The sequence below is a fragment of the Strix uralensis genome, chromosome 10, assembly GCF_047716275.1.
Source record: "Strix uralensis isolate ZFMK-TIS-50842 chromosome 10, bStrUra1, whole genome shotgun sequence".
Taxonomy (NCBI): Eukaryota; Metazoa; Chordata; class Aves; order Strigiformes; family Strigidae; genus Strix; species Strix uralensis.
In genome coordinates this window covers 16,856,826-16,876,269 of record NC_133981.1, presented here as the reverse complement: position 1 = coordinate 16,876,269, position 19,444 = coordinate 16,856,826, and the positions used below count along the sequence as shown (strand labels likewise).

At 36.8% G+C, this 19,444-nt stretch overlaps 1 protein-coding gene across 6 annotated transcripts in view; it reads left to right on the top strand.

Annotated features, from left to right (window-relative positions):
- CACNA1D (calcium voltage-gated channel subunit alpha1 D) overlaps positions 1-19,444 on the top strand; it is a 198,837-nt gene that overhangs the window by 86,754 nt on the left and 92,639 nt on the right. For 4 of the 6 annotated variants that reach the window (XM_074879370.1, XM_074879368.1, XM_074879367.1 and 1 more), the window contains exons 8-9: positions 3,041-3,144; positions 15,729-15,898. In XM_074879370.1, the coding sequence (XP_074735471.1) occupies positions 3,041-3,144; positions 15,729-15,898 (274 nt within the window). Of the gene's footprint in view, positions 1-3,040; positions 3,145-3,633; positions 3,738-15,728; positions 15,899-19,070; positions 19,149-19,444 lie in introns of all 6 variants that reach the window. The other 2 variants (XM_074879369.1, XM_074879365.1) reach the window with 2 other exon arrangements.

Sequence of the window (19,444 nt, the reverse complement as noted above, 5' to 3'; positions counted from 1 at the left end):
AACCAAGCTCTGTCTCAATTTTTAATCAGAAGGCAAATTGACTCCTTTAATCTTTCTTTAATTGAAAGTTATGGAAAATGCCACTTGACATGCATGAAATGAGCAGTGAAGTTTTCCAAAAGGAAAGGACCACTTTTTATACTTTCATCTCTGGTATTAATGCAGTCAGAAATATTACTTTATGAATAGAAATTACAATGCATTACTTGAATAGAGCGTAATTGTCTCTAGAATTAAATGGTGAAGTTCTTGAGTAGATACAGTTTCAGGCTGTTGCTTTTAGGAATTCAATCTTAGATTAGTGCCAAGGTGTTCTACTAGATTAAGGGTTCCTGAGTTAGGAATGCTTTTGGATTAGTTCAGCATTTTCCCAAACCAAAGCATTTCTTCTAGCACTCATTAGCTGCAGTTTCCAATTTTTGTATCACAGGCCATTAGTCCTAGATAGATTAGCCTAAAATGTTGGGCTTAAAATCAAACTGCATAAGTGAGAAGGAATTTTTTCATATATTATGTGCTATGAAGTGAATGAAGGAAATGCAATCACAGTTGCCTATGCTAATATGACAGAGCATGGAAATTTCACCTTTGCTCCTGGGTTACTAAGTTAGTGCAATGCCTGGCTTATTTAATGTGTTCTTTTATGAGCAAAAAGAGTATATCAAATTGGATTGCAGTGATTCCCAGAGCTCTTTTTTCTCAAGGTAAAATTACAAATATTAATTTTTCATGTTTTTTTGAAAGGATTTATAGCAGGAAAATGATGGCATCAACACCAGATGAATTTATGCCTTCATTTTGAACTCTGGTGACTTGCAAACAATTGTTTGCTAATCATATAGTTCAGTTAGATGTAAAATGCATTCGTATGTATTTGAAATTTAATCAAAACATTTGCTCTTATCAGCTGTTTTTAGAAAAGTACTTTGCCTGTATCAGAGGAATAATTTCTATAAAGCAAACTCAATTCTAAAGTAATGATTCTGAACATGCATTTTAAAAAAATTGAGTAAATTTTATTCCTAAACCTTCAGGGTTTAGCTTTTTCATTGTTAAGACTTCTCAAATGTAGGGGACTTGCTTTAAGGGAATGGGCAGAGATGATAAAAACCAAAACATGACAATTGATCTCCTCAGCATAGGCACCTGACATGCTAAGTATTGCTAAAAGTATTGTGCAGGAGACTAAGTATAAGTAGGTCGATATAATGGCAGCATTATAAAAGACTTTATTTTCCATATGAATATGCTCTTGCAGAATTGGACTGTGGAAACTTGGGATCTTTTAAAATTGAGAGTAATGATCCCAGCCTTTCTGAATGGCTATAACCCTTCTCCATTTTAATTTCTCCAAAATATTGTTTTACTGAAATTAAAAGGAAAAAATCTAAATCAAATCTATATTTTGCAGTTTTGTTTTTTTTTTCCTAGCAAGTATGAGTAATTTTAAGTTACCTTTCAGTACCTCAGTTCCATTATTAAAACATTTTAAAAGATGTTACATAGAGAGATTATTTTAAAGGATGCATGAAGAAGTTGTGTAAAATAATCTTCGGTTACTTAGGAAGTTTGTATACTTCAGTTAGTATAAAGTGGCATTATTACAGATCACCATTGAAGAAAAGTGCCTGTGGGCCTTAACCTGCAAAGACCTAATGCGTGTGCTTATATCTAACCATTTATGGGGCCACCTTGCAGAAACTGAGATTATGATATATTTTTAAAATATAGAGGAAAAAATAAAATAAGAGGTACAGTTGGAAAAATGTTTGTTCCCATGTTTAATACATCTGTTCCAACAGAGATCTTAAGGACGGGAGTTAGACTTGACTATCAATAGAGCTCAAAGCTTAATCACAAATTTCAGATACAACGAGTACAACAGCATTCACAGAAGAGGAAAAAGGTTTGCCCAAAGATTGTTCTACAATACCATATCTAGTCTGGAATGCTCATGCAACTTTTATTGTCTGCTGAATTTTCATGGCTAAAAAGCATCTTGTGAAGAATCTCATGCAAACTTGTCAGTATAAACAAAAGTGCCAGAATAAATTCCTCTCCCCAAGAGACCTTTCCGAGAAGTTCCAAGTCAGAATTATTTTTGTAACTTATTAAAATGTCTTTTTGCACCTGAATGCTACACACAAAACCAGTTTCCCTGTGTTTTAAAATGATCTGTTTTTCTGAATAGGCATTTTTAGATTTCTACGGGTATGTTTAAGTCCATCTTCTGATAGGTGTGATGAGCTTGCTAAGTACAGACAGTGGAAAAAGTCTTTATAGAAAAGCTGGAGTGAGTCTTTAAAGAGTGTATTTAAAGCTCTGTTACTTCAACCTTACTTTAAAAAAAAAAATCAGTAACAACTTTTTAAACTTCATTGAACCTTGATCTTGATATAATTTTTGTTCAGAAGTGTTTCTGGAATATTTCTATGTTTCCACTATGTTTCTAAAATTTTATTTCAGTTTTTCATTTTCCTAAAATTATGTTCATGTTTTTACACAAAATCATTTGCACTTGTTTCTTTTTGAATTAATTGAAAATGTCTGACTCCATGTCAAACTAGTATTTCAGGGAAAAAAAATTGAAATTCCATATTGCAGAAAAAAATAATACTGCTTGTATTGTTGAGATACATATTACTGTTTCTTTTCTCAAAGGATCATTCACATAGCTAGGTTATATGTGAACTAAAAATTGTAATATTTCAATATTCTTTGCAAGCATCATTTTTAATTGGTGAGATCTGAAATTTAGTTCATGTCCTAGGTGTTAAAGTACAGAACTGTCGCAGTGCTCCATTTATGTTTGATAATATTTTTGATCTGAATGCTAGGTTCACTCAGTATTTTGTTTTAGAGTTTGTATTAGAAATGCAAAGTGAATGTGGCCAATGCCTTCTTTCCTGTATTGTTCTTCTTGAATACTGAAGGATGCATAAATGCTATCTCATCTGAATGATTAAATTCTCTTTTTCTCTGACTCTTCATTGCTATTACTATAGTGATCTACTCTATAAGATCATCTTATTTCTTGCAGATGAATGATGCTATGGGATTTGAATTGCCATGGGTGTATTTTGTCAGTCTCGTCATCTTTGGGTCATTTTTCGTACTAAATCTTGTTCTTGGTGTATTGAGCGGGTAAGCATACACCTTTTTCATCATGAAGGCAGAGTCCTGAATTCAGTTGCCATGAACACACAGGTTATCTTATACAGGTGAGACTTCAGTTGTGATGACATCTTTTAATAAACCTCTATTTCTTTCTCCTCTAATTAGAACAGAAACAGTTTTCTGTAGCTATCATATAAATAACATACAAATACCAAAACCAGACTTTAGACATACCAGTATATATTTTTCATGTCCATACTTGTGGCAAAATTATAAAAAGGACTAATAATGCTCCTGCACTTAATTAAATGTTATTTTAATCAATATTCTAAGGCATCGCATCTACAACATAATTTGGGTAAGTAAAGAAATTAAACAAATGTCCATTGATTTTTTCAAAGAACTGAATAAGCTATAAACTTTCAGTGTTGAAACCTACGTGATCTGGCAGCTGCAAAAAGGACTCTGCTGTTTAATGAATGACTGAATCATAACTTATTTCCTTACATTTTACAGGTAAATGATGCAATAGGATGTGAATGGCCATGGATCTATTTTGTTAGTCTTATCATCCTTGGCTCATTTTTCGTACTTAACCTGGTTCTTGGTGTACTTAGTGGGTAAGCAGTTGAGTTAACATTGTGTATGCTACTGCTACTTGTCAGATGGCCTCTGCATTTACTCAAGCTTCTCAGCGATGGCTTTTTTGCATGCACTTGAGATTCTTATGTCATCCTACCAGTGTTTGCTCTTTTGACTGAACTGTGTGATTCTGGTGCCTGTATCTGTCTGACATCACGTTCACCATGCTTGCCAAAAATACTCATTAAATGAGGCACTAATCTCCTTATTCTATGACATTCCAGCAGGGAGAAACATCATTTTGCACACAGAGATGCGTAGTGCACCTGTACAAATATTCTCCCCTATAGTTATAGACCAGTGTCCTTTTCTGAAAGCCCAACTTTTGCTTTTGTTCAAATATCCATAAAGTAATTAATTGAATTGTAATTTGTGTTTACCAGTCACGTTGCAAAATATTTTTAATGGGTGCTTCAAGAACTGTCTTACAGAAGGAGTATGACTAGGTTACCTTGACACAAAGTGTTTAGTGCTTCCAGTATTGTAGAGCTGTGTACTGCTGTGACAACCTGCACCTTCAAGCTGATATATTTATCAATAATCAAGTATCAATTTAATATGTTTGTCAGTGGGAGGTTGTCACAGCTTTTTGTTGGTTTGTGTGCTCCAGACTCCAGCCAAAACCTAAAGTAGTGTCAGTTGTAGTTGTGTAATGTGGTTTAAAATTGTAGTTTATGGCAACAGTTTGCAAGGATTTCTTCTTGCAAAGCCCCCTTACTGAGGTTGCAAAGCCACTTCCTTTGCTGTTTCCTAGTTTCTAATGCACTTAAGCTTGGGAAACTCCAGTTTGTGGTAAAGATATTTTCTGATAAATAAATAAAAGACCCTGCTAGCATTTGAATACTAAAAGAAATTATTATAACTGTATGTATTAGCTTGTAGCTGTACAACAAACATATTGTTCTGGCAATCTTAGGCAAGCTGTGCCATATTTGTAAGCCAACAGAAAAATTTCTCTTGTATAAAAGCAGCCTGACACTGTAGTTGATGGTGTCATCAGACTGCAGATTGTGTGCGCAGCCCTATTCATGGCTTTGCCCTGTTAGATTTGAAAGGCATTATAATGCATTATTATATTCCTGGAAATCAGGCAATCAAACAAAATTTCCAGTTGCTGATATAACTATGTTACAAGAGTGTTTTTACCTGATGAGTGGTTTTATAATGTATTTTTTAAAATCATAAGTCATTTATCTGTATAGATCACTGTTGCACAGAGGAAACTAGGGAAGGCATAGATTCTGACCTTACTGTCAGAATCACTTTACAAAGCAGATGTTTACAAGCATCCAAGACCTACCCTGTAAAGTCTGATTTATACAGTCGTATTGGCTTTGTTTTATTCAGGGACAAATGTGTAACTTGTTGCAAGACTAAAGACCTAGCTTTCATTTCACAGCCACAGTGGACAAACAAAATAAGAAAGAGAAGGACAAATAAATACAGGTAGTTGTGGTGTAATTTATTTATTTATCCTTTTGATAATGTTACCTAATGTTGCTGTGTGACTAGACTTCCCACTGAAGATTTTTAGATTTTTACAGTTCCTTTCCCTAGCCCTTAAGAAGGTCATAAGCAGCAATTAGTTTTCTTCCTGTTGTATGAAGGTGTCATTGAATCATAGAGTGGTTTGGGTTGGAAGGGACCTTCAACATGATCTAGTCCCTACCCCCCCTGCCCTGGGCAGGGACACCTTCCACTAGCCCAGGTTGCCCAAAGCCCCATCCAACCTGGCCTTGAACCCTTCCAGGGAGGGGGCAGCCACAGCTTCTCTGGGCAACCTGTGCCAGTGTCTCATCACCCTCAGTAAAGAATTTCTTCCTTAGATCTAACCTAAATCTACCTTCTTTCAGTTTAAAACCATTACCCCTTATCCTATCCCTACACCCCCTGATAAAGAGTCCCTCCCCACCTTTCCTGTAGCCCCTTTAATTACTGGAAGGCCGCTATAAGGTCTCCCTGGAGCCTTCTCTTCTCCAGGCTGAAGAACCCCAACTCTCTCAGCCTGTCCTCACAGGGGAGGTGCTCCAGCCCGCTGATCATCTTTGTGGCCTCCTCTAGTTCCATGTCCTTCGTATGTTGGGTGCCCCAGATCTGGACACAGCACTGCAGTGGGGGTCTCACAAGAGGGGGAGAATCCCCTCTCTCGACCTGCTGGCCACATTTCTCTTGATGCAGCCCAGGACACAGTTGGCTTTCTGGGCTGTGAATGCACACTGGTGGCTCACAGTCAGTTTTCCATCCGCTGATACCCCAAGTCCTTCTCCTCAGGGCTGCTCTCAATCCACTTCTCACCCAGCCTGGATTTGTATGTGGGATTGCTCTGACCCATGTGCAGGACCTTGCACTTGGCCTTGTTGAACTCCATGAGGTTTGCACAGGCCCCCGTCTCCAGCCTGTCCAGGTTCCTCTGGATGGTACATCCCTTCCCTCCAGCATGTCACCTATGGCACACAGCTTGGTGTTGTCAGTGAACTTGCTGAGGGTGCCTCAACCCCATTGTTCGTGTCTCCAGCAAAGGTGTGTTGTAACAGTTAACTGCATATTCCCCTCTTCCCTTTCATGACTCTAATTGTTACTGGTTTCAGATTTTTATGTTTTTAAAAGTAAGTTATGGGGAAAGTAATGCCAGATTTGATAATTTTGTTGCACATGTTCATTTCTTCTATTGAAGCCTTGGAAACTGAGACCCCCTCATAGCTAACCTTTACATTTGATTTGATACATTTAAAATACCTTATAAGGTTTGCAACATTATGATACCTATATTTGTTGGAGTATGGAGTTGTTCAGCTGCTGTTACAATACAGGGAAGAAATGACCCCTTGTCCTTGGGTTCCATCCCGCAGTCAAGAAATTGCCACTGATTTTTAGTATTGCTTGATCCATAGAGCTCTAATGCTCTTCAGAACCCTTGCTGGCTTGCCTTCAATTTCCAGCAAACAGAAATGGCAGTGTCGAGTGTGATGTGAATTCTCCTTAAATTTATGAAGTCATTAATTCCTAAATTTGTTTTCTGCCATAGTGTCACCTAACCGTAGTATCACTTGAGTGCTCAGGGTGCTTGATGAATTGTTTGAATCCGTGTTTGCCCTTAATAGTTGAAAAAGCCTTCCTAACACTCCAGTTTTTTGTTTTCTATGTTGAAGAAAATGATACTAGTGAACTTGAGACATATGATATATGAATATCACCAATAATTGACGTTGAGAATGGAAGGAGAAAGGAAAAGAGAGTATTCCTAAAAGATATCTATCATACCAAGCTAATGTTTGGTACATAAGTGAAGAAAATTTCCTGGCATACTTGCTTGAAACTCTGACAAGGGTCAGTGTGGAATACCGTTACACTGATTTATTTTGATCAATAAATGCCATTTGTATATAAATAATAAATATTTTCCACATATTTTCTATTTAGACCTACCTGTCAAAATTTTATGGGTAGAAATGATGTACTAGTAAAATCCTATGGATGTATTTGTATTCCTTAGTAGAAAGCTGATATTTTTCATTCTGAGCCAGGCATTGAATATGTAACACATGCATTCTTTCTTTTTTATTTAAGAGTTATTAGCTTTTATGTTTTGTGCTCTTCAAACCATAGCATGAAACTTGGTTTATGATAAATCTACAAAGAAAGTTAACTAAATCAATGAAACTTTGAGAATGCAAAAATTGTGCCAACTTACTTGAAAAGCATGGCTTTGCATACAGATTTTGAAAGTGGAATCTGAATGCCTAATACACCTTTTCTGTATGAAAGTGTTACTTCCTGTAATATCGAGTTATGCTGTATATATTTAAATCTGCTGTTTTGATCTGTTTGTGGTTTTAAAATATTCATTCATTCTCTTTGCACTCCTTTATCACTCTGTGACCATCTGCCCCTTTGTATTTCTGTAATGCCTCTTGTGCACTGCATGTTTGATGTATTTAGATACTGTACAAATGCATAAGAATGATGATTTGGGAGATCTTTTGTTTTACATCTAGCCATTTCTGAAGGTGAGTATTCCTGGTGTTCCTTGTCAGTTTTGCCTGTTGAAGGTGACAACCTGGAAAAGAGTTCAGATTTTTAATAACAAATGTGTAAGGAAATTAATAGAAATAATGTGTGTGTGGAATCTGCATGTGGTAAATATTTTCATTTCTGCATGGGAGCTGTCTGGAGATTTTTTTTCTAAATATTCCCTTGAATATAACAAGGATGGAGACAATTCATAGGCTTGAGGTAATTCAGCTTTTTCAGAATACTCTGTTTTTTACACTATTAGACACTAGTATTATTCACAATATTCTCAAAGTAAATTCTCAAATGAGAAGCTCTTTCAGTTTGCAGGACTCTACAGGAAAAGGCATTCTAGAAGAAGACTCAGCACAGGTTTTAGAAATTGCTCCAGATCAAATTCAGGCTCGAGTTCCATCTCAGAAATCATGGAACCAGCTTGAAAAAGACACTAGAAATGGTTTCAGCTCCAACAATGGCCTGTACAAATTGTCCTAGACTCAGCTCTAGAGATGCTCTCCAGAAATGGGCTCTAGATCCAGCTCTAGAAATGGTTTGCAAGACAAACACCTCTAGAGCACCTCTAGTGAAGGCCTCTACAAAATGCGCCGGAAAGGGATCCAGAACATGCTCTAAATCCATCCCCAGTGAATGGCTGGGCAATTGATCCTAGATCCAACTCTGGAAAAGACCTCAAGAAATCACCTTAGTCCCACTCTGGGAAGGGGCTCTAAAGTTGGCCTAAGATCTATTTCTGGGAAGTGCTCTAGAAATGGCTCTAGAGCCAACTATAGATGCAGCTGTAGAAACGGGCTCTAGTGATGGCTCTTGGTCCAACTTCAATAGAGGGCTCTGAAGAAGACTGTAGCTCTGCCCTGAGAACAGACTGGACAAATAGCTCCTCTCTAAACATATTAGAAAAAAATGGCTCTAGATCCAGCTCCGGAAATGTATCTGCAAGTGTGTTTGGATGTGTGGTTTGAAACATGTGCATGTTGATAATGTTTTTCAGGACAGTGAATTTCTTAGGAATCTAGCTGGACACCTGGAATCTTTCACAATAAGACTGCATTTTTGAATTCTTTCAATATTTGGAAATACAGAGCAAAATGCTTGCAGCTCTGGAAAGCTGCCATAGATGTATTCAGATATCTTTGCATTGTCACGATCTTGGGTTGATCTGCATTTTGCTCATCCACGTTACAAATTTAAAGCTGCACGTGACTTGGAATAATTGTTTTAGCTCCTCGAAATCGCAGGGTGATTGTGACATGGTCACACTCTATTTTGATCGCTGTGTCTTTTGAGCCAGCATCAGGGAGTGTATTCAGTCTGTAAGAGTTACCAGAGCACCTTTTTTTCCTTTGTAAAAATTCCTCTGGTTATGATGCAAGGATTAGGCAGTGCATCTTTGGGGCAACTTCACATGATGGAGTGGCACAGAAATTACCACTGAGGAGCTGCCCAGCAGTTCTAGCTCTATGAAGGAAGGGTGGTGGACTGCTTCAAGAACCTGCTTTCACATGTATCTTTGGTTACACACTGTGTGTGTAACAGGCATAAACTGGACCTACATTATCCAAAGTCATGAAATACGAGGCACAGAAATTGGGAGCTGAGGAGAGGCCTCCTCCAAATATTCCAGAATAAAAGACCAAAGCATATCATGACTACTGGTGCAAGAGACAGTGAGCTGAAATTATAAAGTTAAGTTAGAAATTACAAAGTTAAGGTTGTTAGAAAGTTATTGAATAAAGTTAAACCTTAAAAAGGGAATTGAGAGATACTTACTCACCCTGAAAGTACCTGTAAAAGTATGTTGAAAGTTAAAATAAATATGCCAGTAATTCAACATGCATGAAACTGTTTTACTATGAACAGAGAAAATAATAAATTATAAAACTTCATAACTTATTTATCAAGAGGCATGGCTTTTAATGATGCATGGTAATCTATTCCTGGAGATAGTTCTTATCATTAGGGGATGGTTTCCGCTGATGGCCTTTTTCTGCTCAAGGCATTAGTATTTCTTTGGGAAGCCATGAGAACAAATAAGACCTTTCAAACACACTTTAATAAATCTTTGTAAGTTGAATTTATTGCCTTGCTAAAGGACACCAAAGCATAAGCTTTGACATGTCCTTACATACATCCTCCTACATGCAAGTCTTGCAGGTTACTAAGAGAATGTTAATTTTTTCCGTTTCTTTCCCACGGTATTATTTGCAATGTATGTACATAATGGTTCTAAAAGCTTAAGGATACATACTCATCCATGCTAATCTCATGGCAATATCTGTCAATTAATGTCATATGAAATATGTTGGCACAGATAAGCTTATACACCTAAGAACTGTTGTCTACAGTGTATATGGAAAAAATTGTAGAAAAGACATTTGAATAACGATGCACCAAATAGAAAGCGGCAGTGAACTGTCATCCATAGCCTTTCAGCAAAAGGGAAATGAATTGGTTTTGACAGTGTTCCTTTTCACAGCAGAGGGAAGACTTAGTTTAAAAAAAAAGTTATGGATAAAAATTTAACTTCCTCACATAGATAAACAGAATATACATTCAAAAAGAGGAGAGGGACTTCAGCTCTAGATCTCAGCAGTCATGAGCTAAAGCAGGTTCTTTTGATTGCTGTGTGGCTAGTAAAAATAAAACACAAATAGATACAAACCAAGGAAATATTATCCTTGATTGATCAGTCGAATATACTAATAATAATCAGCAAATACTTGCAGCTGTATACAGCAGTAACTCTAACCAACTGCTTTAGGCAGAGACCACTGAAGTCAATGGGAGTAGTTCAGTACTCTTGAGTAAGAGCTTGAAGGGAACTGATTTTATTTCAGTCCTGTTTGAACTTATTGCACCAAGGCTTCTTAGGGATTAGTCCTGTGAAGTGCTTGCTAGTGACCTCCTAACAGGTAACAAACTGCATCACTTTCAAAAACTGTTTTGACAGTGCATGTCATGATGGTAGGGTGAACACTCTCTGGGGTACGGCCCTACACTCAGTACTGCCAGTTCTTCCTCTAAGAAATCCAGTGTGTCCTGAGCCAAACCGGTCTCTATGCAGGACAGAAGGAGCACATCTTAATATGCAGATATAATAGCAGTCAGAAACATCAGATCTCAGTTTTGTTGCTCCATCAAATTGTTCCCTATCTTGCTGTTCCCACAGATGATCCCACTGCATTCATGTGCAGTCTGGCACAATAATGCTATACAGGCCCTTTGCTACACAGTGGTTGTGCTGGAGCTGTTGAATATACATTTTGTTAATTGCTAATGAACTGTCTAGAAATAACTATGGGTAGGTAATACCAGTTTGCATTTCCCCATCAAGAACCCAATGCTTCTTGATCAAGGAAAATTCCTGCTAGAATTTTTTTGTGCTGCAGAAATAATTCTACAGTGTTCAACCTATGAGTTTTATTATTTCTAAAAGAAGGAGTAACAATGAGGTATGCAAATCTTCAGTAATTAAAGTTGTAATGTTACTTAACCTTTTTTATGTCTCTACATCTGTTACACATTACACCCAGCTGTGAGCTGTTGTCCATGCTTATCTGTATCTGATTTGATTCTGCTAATTTGTTGGTTGGTATGGTTACCACCGTGTGAAAACTCTTCTGTGAGTCTGGTGGCCAATGCTGTACTCCTGCGAGTACATTTTTTGTTATTATGTGACTGTTCTCTGTGAATAAATGAGAGTCTAGGACGTCTGGGTGACAGTTCTACATATAGCATTAGCATAACACTTTCCACATACCAGCCCCTGAGTGCAGTACGTTGCATACAGCAGTAGATGAATTCTCTCTCTCACTGTGTTTGCAGTGATGCAAAAGGGCAGTAATACGGCCAATGAAGAATTAGCATCCTGGTTTATGCTTTGACATTGAAGGCAACTATTTCCTGTCATCAATGCCTAGTGATGCACAGGAGATACAGTGGCACTCATGTTGCTGCACAAGCCCCCTCATGAAGTGTCTAGCTTTTAGCATGGAAGAACCTTCAGCTGATAGGAGGCCAATACAGGTGCCAGGTGTCTCCTTAGCTGTTATGTCCATGAATTACAGAGAGAAGGGACAAGAGTGTACCGGATACTCACATTTAAGCAAAGGATTTTTTGGTAATATGACCATGCCTCAAATTAAGGTATGAGAACCAGAGTGCTGTAACTGAGCCCCAGTAGGTACTCCCTGCTGCCACCTCCACCCTGTTGCATCAAGCCATTCCCAGCTGATGCATACCAGCAGGGGTTATTTCACTCTGTTGAAGAAAGAAAAACCTGGCATGAAAATGATTGCCCCAGACTATTGAAGCATGAACTCAAAACCTGCATTTTATATGCTTCTGCCTCAACAACCATTGATGATGATGGTGTTGTACCTAAACAGAGAACTGAGATCATTTTTCTTCAAGGAGTCAAGGAATTTTTGGGCAATAGAAATAAAACTTGCATTTTATATAGTAGCTTAGTTATCACTGAAAATAAGTTATATTATGTAGGTGAGTGTCCATATAATGCTTTATTTTGCAAGTGATGTTTCCTTTCTGCTGCAGGTACAATTGACTGAGTTATTTACACTATGGCTGCAATTTGAAGCTTTACTCAGTTTACAGAATATTGTTATATGCTGCTATTTTTAGTCATATTTAACTACATCAAAATCAGGCTGGCTGGGGCTGGGTTGTCTGATTTATTTGCATTTTCAGTGAAATAAAAACCTGAATTGCCTCCATCTAGGTAGCAATACACATTCCCAAAAAGATGTTCATTGAGCCTTCTGCTTTATGAAAACTACTTAAATTTGGTTTATTTTTGAACTGAAATTTTACAGGCAATAGGCCTGAGTTTCATTTCGTATGTGCTGGTGTCAAATCAGAGTAGCTCCTCAGGATTTTTCAGTTTTGCAGAGCTTAAGTCTACTTACCACAAATAATGTGCCACTTCTAAGCCTGTCAACTTCATAGGCTTCTGGACTGAGTACTGGGTTGATGACAGTCAAGGCGGACAGTTCAGGCCATTAGTCTAACCATGTCAATACCTATGCTGCCTACGTAGCCTAAAGCTTTTCTTTCTGCCCTGGACACAGCCTCCATAGCCATGAAATGCTGCACAAGGAGCTGTCTTATTCCTCCTTCCAGGGGAGCAGCCAATGTCTACATATCTTTGTCTAAATATTCAAATATATTGTTGTCTAAATGTCTCTGTCACAAGCTTTAAAGAGTGAATGTCTCTCCCTCATCTCACCCACACCATCTTTTTCAAATAACTTCTTGTTTCTTGGAAAAAAGAAAGCTTTTGTTCTGCTAACAGGAAACTCATTACATTCCAATTTCATTTAATTCCACTTCTTATTCATGGTATTTCAGTAAAAGGAATATGTACATATGTGTGTCTGAGGGATGTTACTTCATTGTGACTGTGACAGAAAAAATACCGTAGAGCTAGATGCCTCTTTCCCCTAAAAAAAATTCATTCTTCTCAGGTGCTCTATGTCCAGGTTTTAGAAATAAAAGTAAAATTTTTAAAAATCATAGAAATTAAGCACCATTACATCTCCCCTACTAATAAATTGCAGCAGCATTTAACAAGACAATGGCTGACTTCTGTGCTGTATTAAAGGGAAAGGTCATAGTTAGTTGTGTATATAAAAAACTGTGTTTAATTCTCTGCATGCAGCCATTTTAATGTAAAGTCAAAGTTAAAAGGTGGTTCAGTCACGGGTGAAGTGCTGTTGAAAGTATCAGCTTTGCCAACTATTTAATTTTTAAATTATTTCTTTCACTTCACTCCATACAGTAACAGCAGCTTTCATTTTACTTTACCCACACACATCACATAACCTTCACCCTAATGAAAAACACCCGAAGGACTTAACAAAAAAAGCTAGCAAGGCTTGTAACTTCTGATTTCATAGTATGCCATGATAGCTCTTTTTTCAAAGATACTGCTTATGGAATGACAGTCACAAGTATGTTGCCTCAATCAGATGTAAAGGATGGTCTCTTTGATACTCTCTCTACAAACCAATTTCTTATAGGCTTGTGACATCTTCTGCCAAAACAATGAAATATTTTTTGGGTTTGTTTTGGGTTTTTTTGTTTTATTTTTTATAAAAAACCAGTTATTCCTCAGAGAGATCTGTTGATCTCATTCTCTTTCACGAGCATTTTTGTGAAGAGATGGCCTTCTGGAGGACCTCGTCCTTGGATGCTAGGTGAAGGGTAGCAAATGCAAAGCAAGCACAGGCGTTCTTCAGCTTCATTACAGTGCTATCAGATGGAACAGGATGATCTCCACATGCCAGACTGAATTTTGTTGAATTAAGTCCTCAACTGTAAGAGGTGTAGTGTCTTGCCCCTTAGCTTTTGCAACAGAATGCTTTTTAGCTTCTGCAACATAACATGAAAAAAAATAGTGTCTGTATGGTTGCATGTAAAGAGCTTAACTCTTAAATTTACTAATGTCAAAGCAGAAATTTAGTGTTTAGAAGATGGATTTGAAGAATGCAAGTAAAACAATAACCAAAAAAACCCTGGAGAGATTATATTTTTGCAATTCCAAATAAGTACTGTTTGTCACCAAACTGAAATACTATATTGAAAAATTATGAGACTTCCTATTATTCTGCTATATTTTGTTAGCAGGGCAACATCAGATTGATAATTGTGTTCACCTTGTTAAAATTGTTACACTAATTTCCTAATGTTTTTCCACTTGAAAAAGGATATTATTGAGTGCTTTAATAAATTCCCCCTTGAGAGTGTATCAATTAGGGAATATTTTCAAGTGAAATTTCACTATAAATAAAGGGATTGCAAATTCATAGTAAATGAAATTACTATAGCCATGTTTTATGTTTAATCTGAGCCTTACTGTACAATCAAAGGTTAGTCCGAACAAGCTTAATTTTAAATACTGAATTGGTACATAGTTACAATACAGTTCAAAAGATGCTTGCCTACCCTTAATCATACATACTAGTACTCAGATAAATTGGAAAATCTTTGATCCTTCTAGCAAAGTGAGTTACACGTTTGGAGCTATGTATCACACCAAATGTGATAATGTTGACATATGAAAGGTTGTGGTGCAAGAATTTACTTGATAATTGTCATTAAGGGAATTGTAGATTCAGAGGGTAATTCAGGTTGGAAGAGACCTCAGTAGGCCATTTTATCAAACTTTATTCTCAAAGAGCATGATAACTATTCCAATTATCATTCCACAATATTTTAGGGATTGACCCAAATCGCGAACTAAACTACACAGTCTTGAGATTGGGGATTCAATTTATGTAACAGGATGCATTTCTGATCTGTGAGAACAAGATTTCTAGGTTCTGTTACTGAGAGCAAAGGGGTGAAACATCCAGGTCTCAAATAGCACAGGTGTCTATGCATGATGTAATTAAGAGAGAGCTTACTAGTGGAATTCTGTGAACCACGCACTGAAATAAGTATGTTTGGATATGGCAAATAAACCGTGGCTGAAAGAGGAAGGATTTAAAACTGGCTGCCAGAATTTTCTTTTCCCTGAAACTAATATTCAACTCTGAAATTACTCAATTACTGCAAGTCAATTTATCTTTATAGCCATTAGATAAAACTGATTTTAAAAGCTGTATAGAAGAACACATAACTAATTGGGGGTGGTTGGGGGGAGGATGGGAACAACTCTTCCCATATGGGAAGAGTCAAGAATACTGCTTAATTTTCAATGAAATCATAAAAGCTCTGAAAGTTTTGATTTAATGGGATAGGGATTTGCCATGACTTCTTTGCACCACTGTCTTGTTTTCAAAGAAGCTCTCAAATCTTCAGTGTAGTTTATTCAGTTCATTTTCTGTGTCAGTATGTTACTCTGAAATGTCAAGACCTAGGTCAAAATGGCTGGGAGTTGGACAATCAGTATTTTTTTCTGCTTTATCTGAATTTTATAGAGAATTTTCCAAGGAAAGAGAAAAAGCCAAGGCCCGAGGGGACTTTCAGAAGCTACGTGAAAAACAGCAGCTTGAAGAAGATCTGAAGGGATATTTAGACTGGATTACACAAGCAGAAGACATTGACCCTGAGAATGATGAAGAGGTTGATGAAGAAGGCAAGCGGAACAGTACGTGTTCTTTACTCTGTATTTCTGTGTGGGACGGTTTGACTGCTTTTAAGGGTGTTACACCGGAGTAAATGCAGCCTATTTGATGTCACTTTCTGATTTCCAGTTTGCAAAAGTGTTCATTAGCAGAGCAGTCATGTCCGTGTATTGATACTTGGTCACGGAAGATAGTTCAGAATCTTACAACAAGATTCTGCTCTGAGCTGTCCACGTACAAATCATTGTCTGCACTCATTCACTGCTGAGACTTAAAAACTTTGCTTTATTTGTGTTCTGCAAAAAGTTAGTGCATACAAGCTACGTGCCACTAAGTATCACTGTAAATCCTTAGTCACGAAGAATAAGTGTTTGCCTGTAAGTGCATGCAATAGAGATAATAGTAATATAAAAAGGTTAAACAATATGACCAAAACTATAGTCAAGAAACAATCTTGTGCTAATAGTGAGGTTTTTATTGAGTTTTGAAGTAGGAAATGACATTCTGAATCTTTCTTTCTGATATTCAAGAAAACTGTGTAAAATCTTTTTTACTAGATGTATTAACTAAGTGTGAAATAAATGAAATCTTGTGGGATTTTTGGTCAAGACTAAGAAGTGTAATTATCACTTATTTTACAATGTATTTATTCAAAGGTAGTGTATAATGGGAAAGGTAATTTATGCTGTAGCGGCCCTCTAGTGCTTCTGACCTGAGTACTAACATAAAGGAACAAGTTAGTTTCATGGTATTGCAACAACTGTAAATGCTATGATCAGTTTCTCTATGTCAGAAAATTTGAGTAACAGTAGCGTTTTAATGTCATAATTTAGTAGAGGTTATTTTAGCCTCTTAGCCATGTTTACATAGTAGTGGTTAAAGTTTTCTTGAGAACTTTTAATGCTGTAAGTAAATGAGAACATGGGTTCAGGATGTGGTTTATGATTTAATACTAAATGTAAGATTAAAATCTAAATCTCAATGTATATACTAATGCTAAATATCACCTTATTATCCATGTGATACTCTGAAAGGTTGTGGTATTTATTAATTGAGATACCATTGAGTATATATATAAAATGTATCTACAAGGAGTTTGTCAAAGGCAACTCAGAATATTATTTTCTGTGTTGAAATAATACATTATTACTGTTACTTTTCTTCTAGTGCTGCTAGTTTGTTGTGAACTGTTCTTTTAAACCATAACACTTTTCAGAAATAGTAAAATAGTGAAAATTACGTGGTTTGATATTGAGGTATCTGTTTTTAAACTTATTTCTCTATTGCATGTAGTTAAGTTTTTTAAAGTCTTTATATTTTTGAGTTTCAGAATTTTATTAGTCCTTTAGTTAGCAATAAAAGCAGGGTATGAATCTGTGTTGCTGACTGGAAGGAAACAATGATTTTATGAGAAGCTGGAAGACAACTTGTGGGTTGATGTTGATGCCAGCATCACCCAGAAAGGAATAATTTCTGTCTATATTAAAGTCTGTAGCACAAACAGAGTTTTTATCTAGCACAGAACAAAAAAGCCAGAGAGTTCACTATAGTTCGTTATTGATACTAATGTTGTGGGGAACAAATACATAAACTGTGGGTTTGAGTATCAGAATAACATCCTTAGACTGAGAAATAAAGACTGCACATTTTATGGAGTAAATACACTTTGTACGAGACTGCCATGCAGAATTGTAGGAGATGCCGAATTTGCACAGAGTTGGACAACTGTGCTCTCAGCTGTGGTGCTGACGGACTTGGTCACCTTACAAGTCTGCAGGTGAAATCCCAGGAACTTTTTGCATCCTGTTCAAATTGGATGTTTGTTAATACGCTGCAAAAGAACTATTGGCTCTAGCATTCCTTAAATAGTTTCTAGGGCATATAGTCTTTCACAAATCAAAAATACTTGTTTGCATAGTTGTTGGGTTTGAGAGCTTTTGACTCTGACCTGTTAACTTAAACATAATTTTAGGGTAAGTTAAGAGTTGGGAGAGACTTGCAGAGTAAAAATAAAAGGCAAATAATTAAAAGAACTTGAAAACAAATCCCAAGAATTTAATTTCAGGCATGCATATGTATTTTGAGTGGAAATTTCCAGCAAATAGGCAATCTCCTAGCACTCCTCTGGGTTTGTGCACATGTGCACAAACGCGTGGCTTGGAATTTCATTTTTAGTATCATCTGCAACAGGGTGTAAAGGAGGAAGGGTTGCTGAATTGCTCCACCTCCTTACATTCAAGACATGCTCTGTTGCATATCCCATTGCATGGGAGGTATGATGAGAGACAGAAGGAGCTATCTAGCCAGTTACTCCATGGGAAGCTTTTGGGTTAGGAGCATTGTTCTGATGATGAGCTGCCTGTTTGGGAGTTAGGTGAAATTTAGCTAGTTATTACCAAGTTAATAATCTTGAGTAGTAAGATTAGGAAATAAATTCAGTCCAAATATACTGGTGATGTGTTTTTAGAACTGTCTCTGAGGCATAAGGTAGGGCTGGATCCCAAGATAGGCAGAATAATCATTTGCAGGCTTCTAGGCAGCTATGTCCCTACTTTGAGTACCCAGACTTCTGGATGATCAAGATTACTGCTGATTTATGGTGATGGAAAATCACCATAATGCTCTTCAATGATGTGGAAGAGCTCTGGGTTCAGGATAAAGAATGTCTCTATGGCAGGAAAAGGTACACATTTCAAAGGCAGTTAAATAAGTGATTTATAACTCTTACATAATTCTTTAAAAATGTAGTTTAGGTTCCTGCAACACCAGCATTTTAAAACTTCTAACCAGAGAAGTCATTAAGTGAAGTTGTTTATATATGAACTTCCTGTATTTGAACATCTCTGTTGCCAATAGTGGGCAGATATTCAGTGCTGTTGAATAATGGAATACCTTTTAACTACTAGAATTGTAAATAGGTTTAGTAAAAGTTGTCTTTTTTATGAACTAATAGCTAGTTACCCTGAAGTCAGTGAAAAAACTTCCATTGATTTCAAAGCATTGCGAATTTAGCTCAAAATGCAGAGATTAGTGAGAGGTGAGGGATTTAGCTCTGGTTAGTTATGCTGCCGGTAATTTAAATTTGTTTTGCCTGACGTTGCTTGTGTTGTATATATGGACACATTTTTATTTTTTGCGTTGCAACTGCTGCCATCTACTGTGTAAATGCTGGGATTACATGTACTTAACACGAAGGGGTTACATTGGCTGACTTAATGGAAGAAAAGAAGAAAAGCAGATTTAGTTGCTTTGGCCGTTCTTCCAATAAACATGGTAAAACATGGTCTGATTTGCAGTTGAACTTTCTTTTGTGCCAATACTGCATTTGATGTGTTAGCTTTTGAAAGCACATTTGTATGCATTTTCTATAGCAAAGGCGTACACATCTTCAGCATGGAGACACTCATGCATGCAGTTCTGCTGGTTTCAGTGCATGTTTGAAATAGACTGGTGCTGCAGTGCTCTACCTTCCTAAAGCAGTCTTTAATCCGTTTAGATTTCCACTGAGTGTCTTTGTTTGTGACTGTTCTTGTTAAAGTGTAGATTTTCTTTTTCAAAAGTCAGGTAAA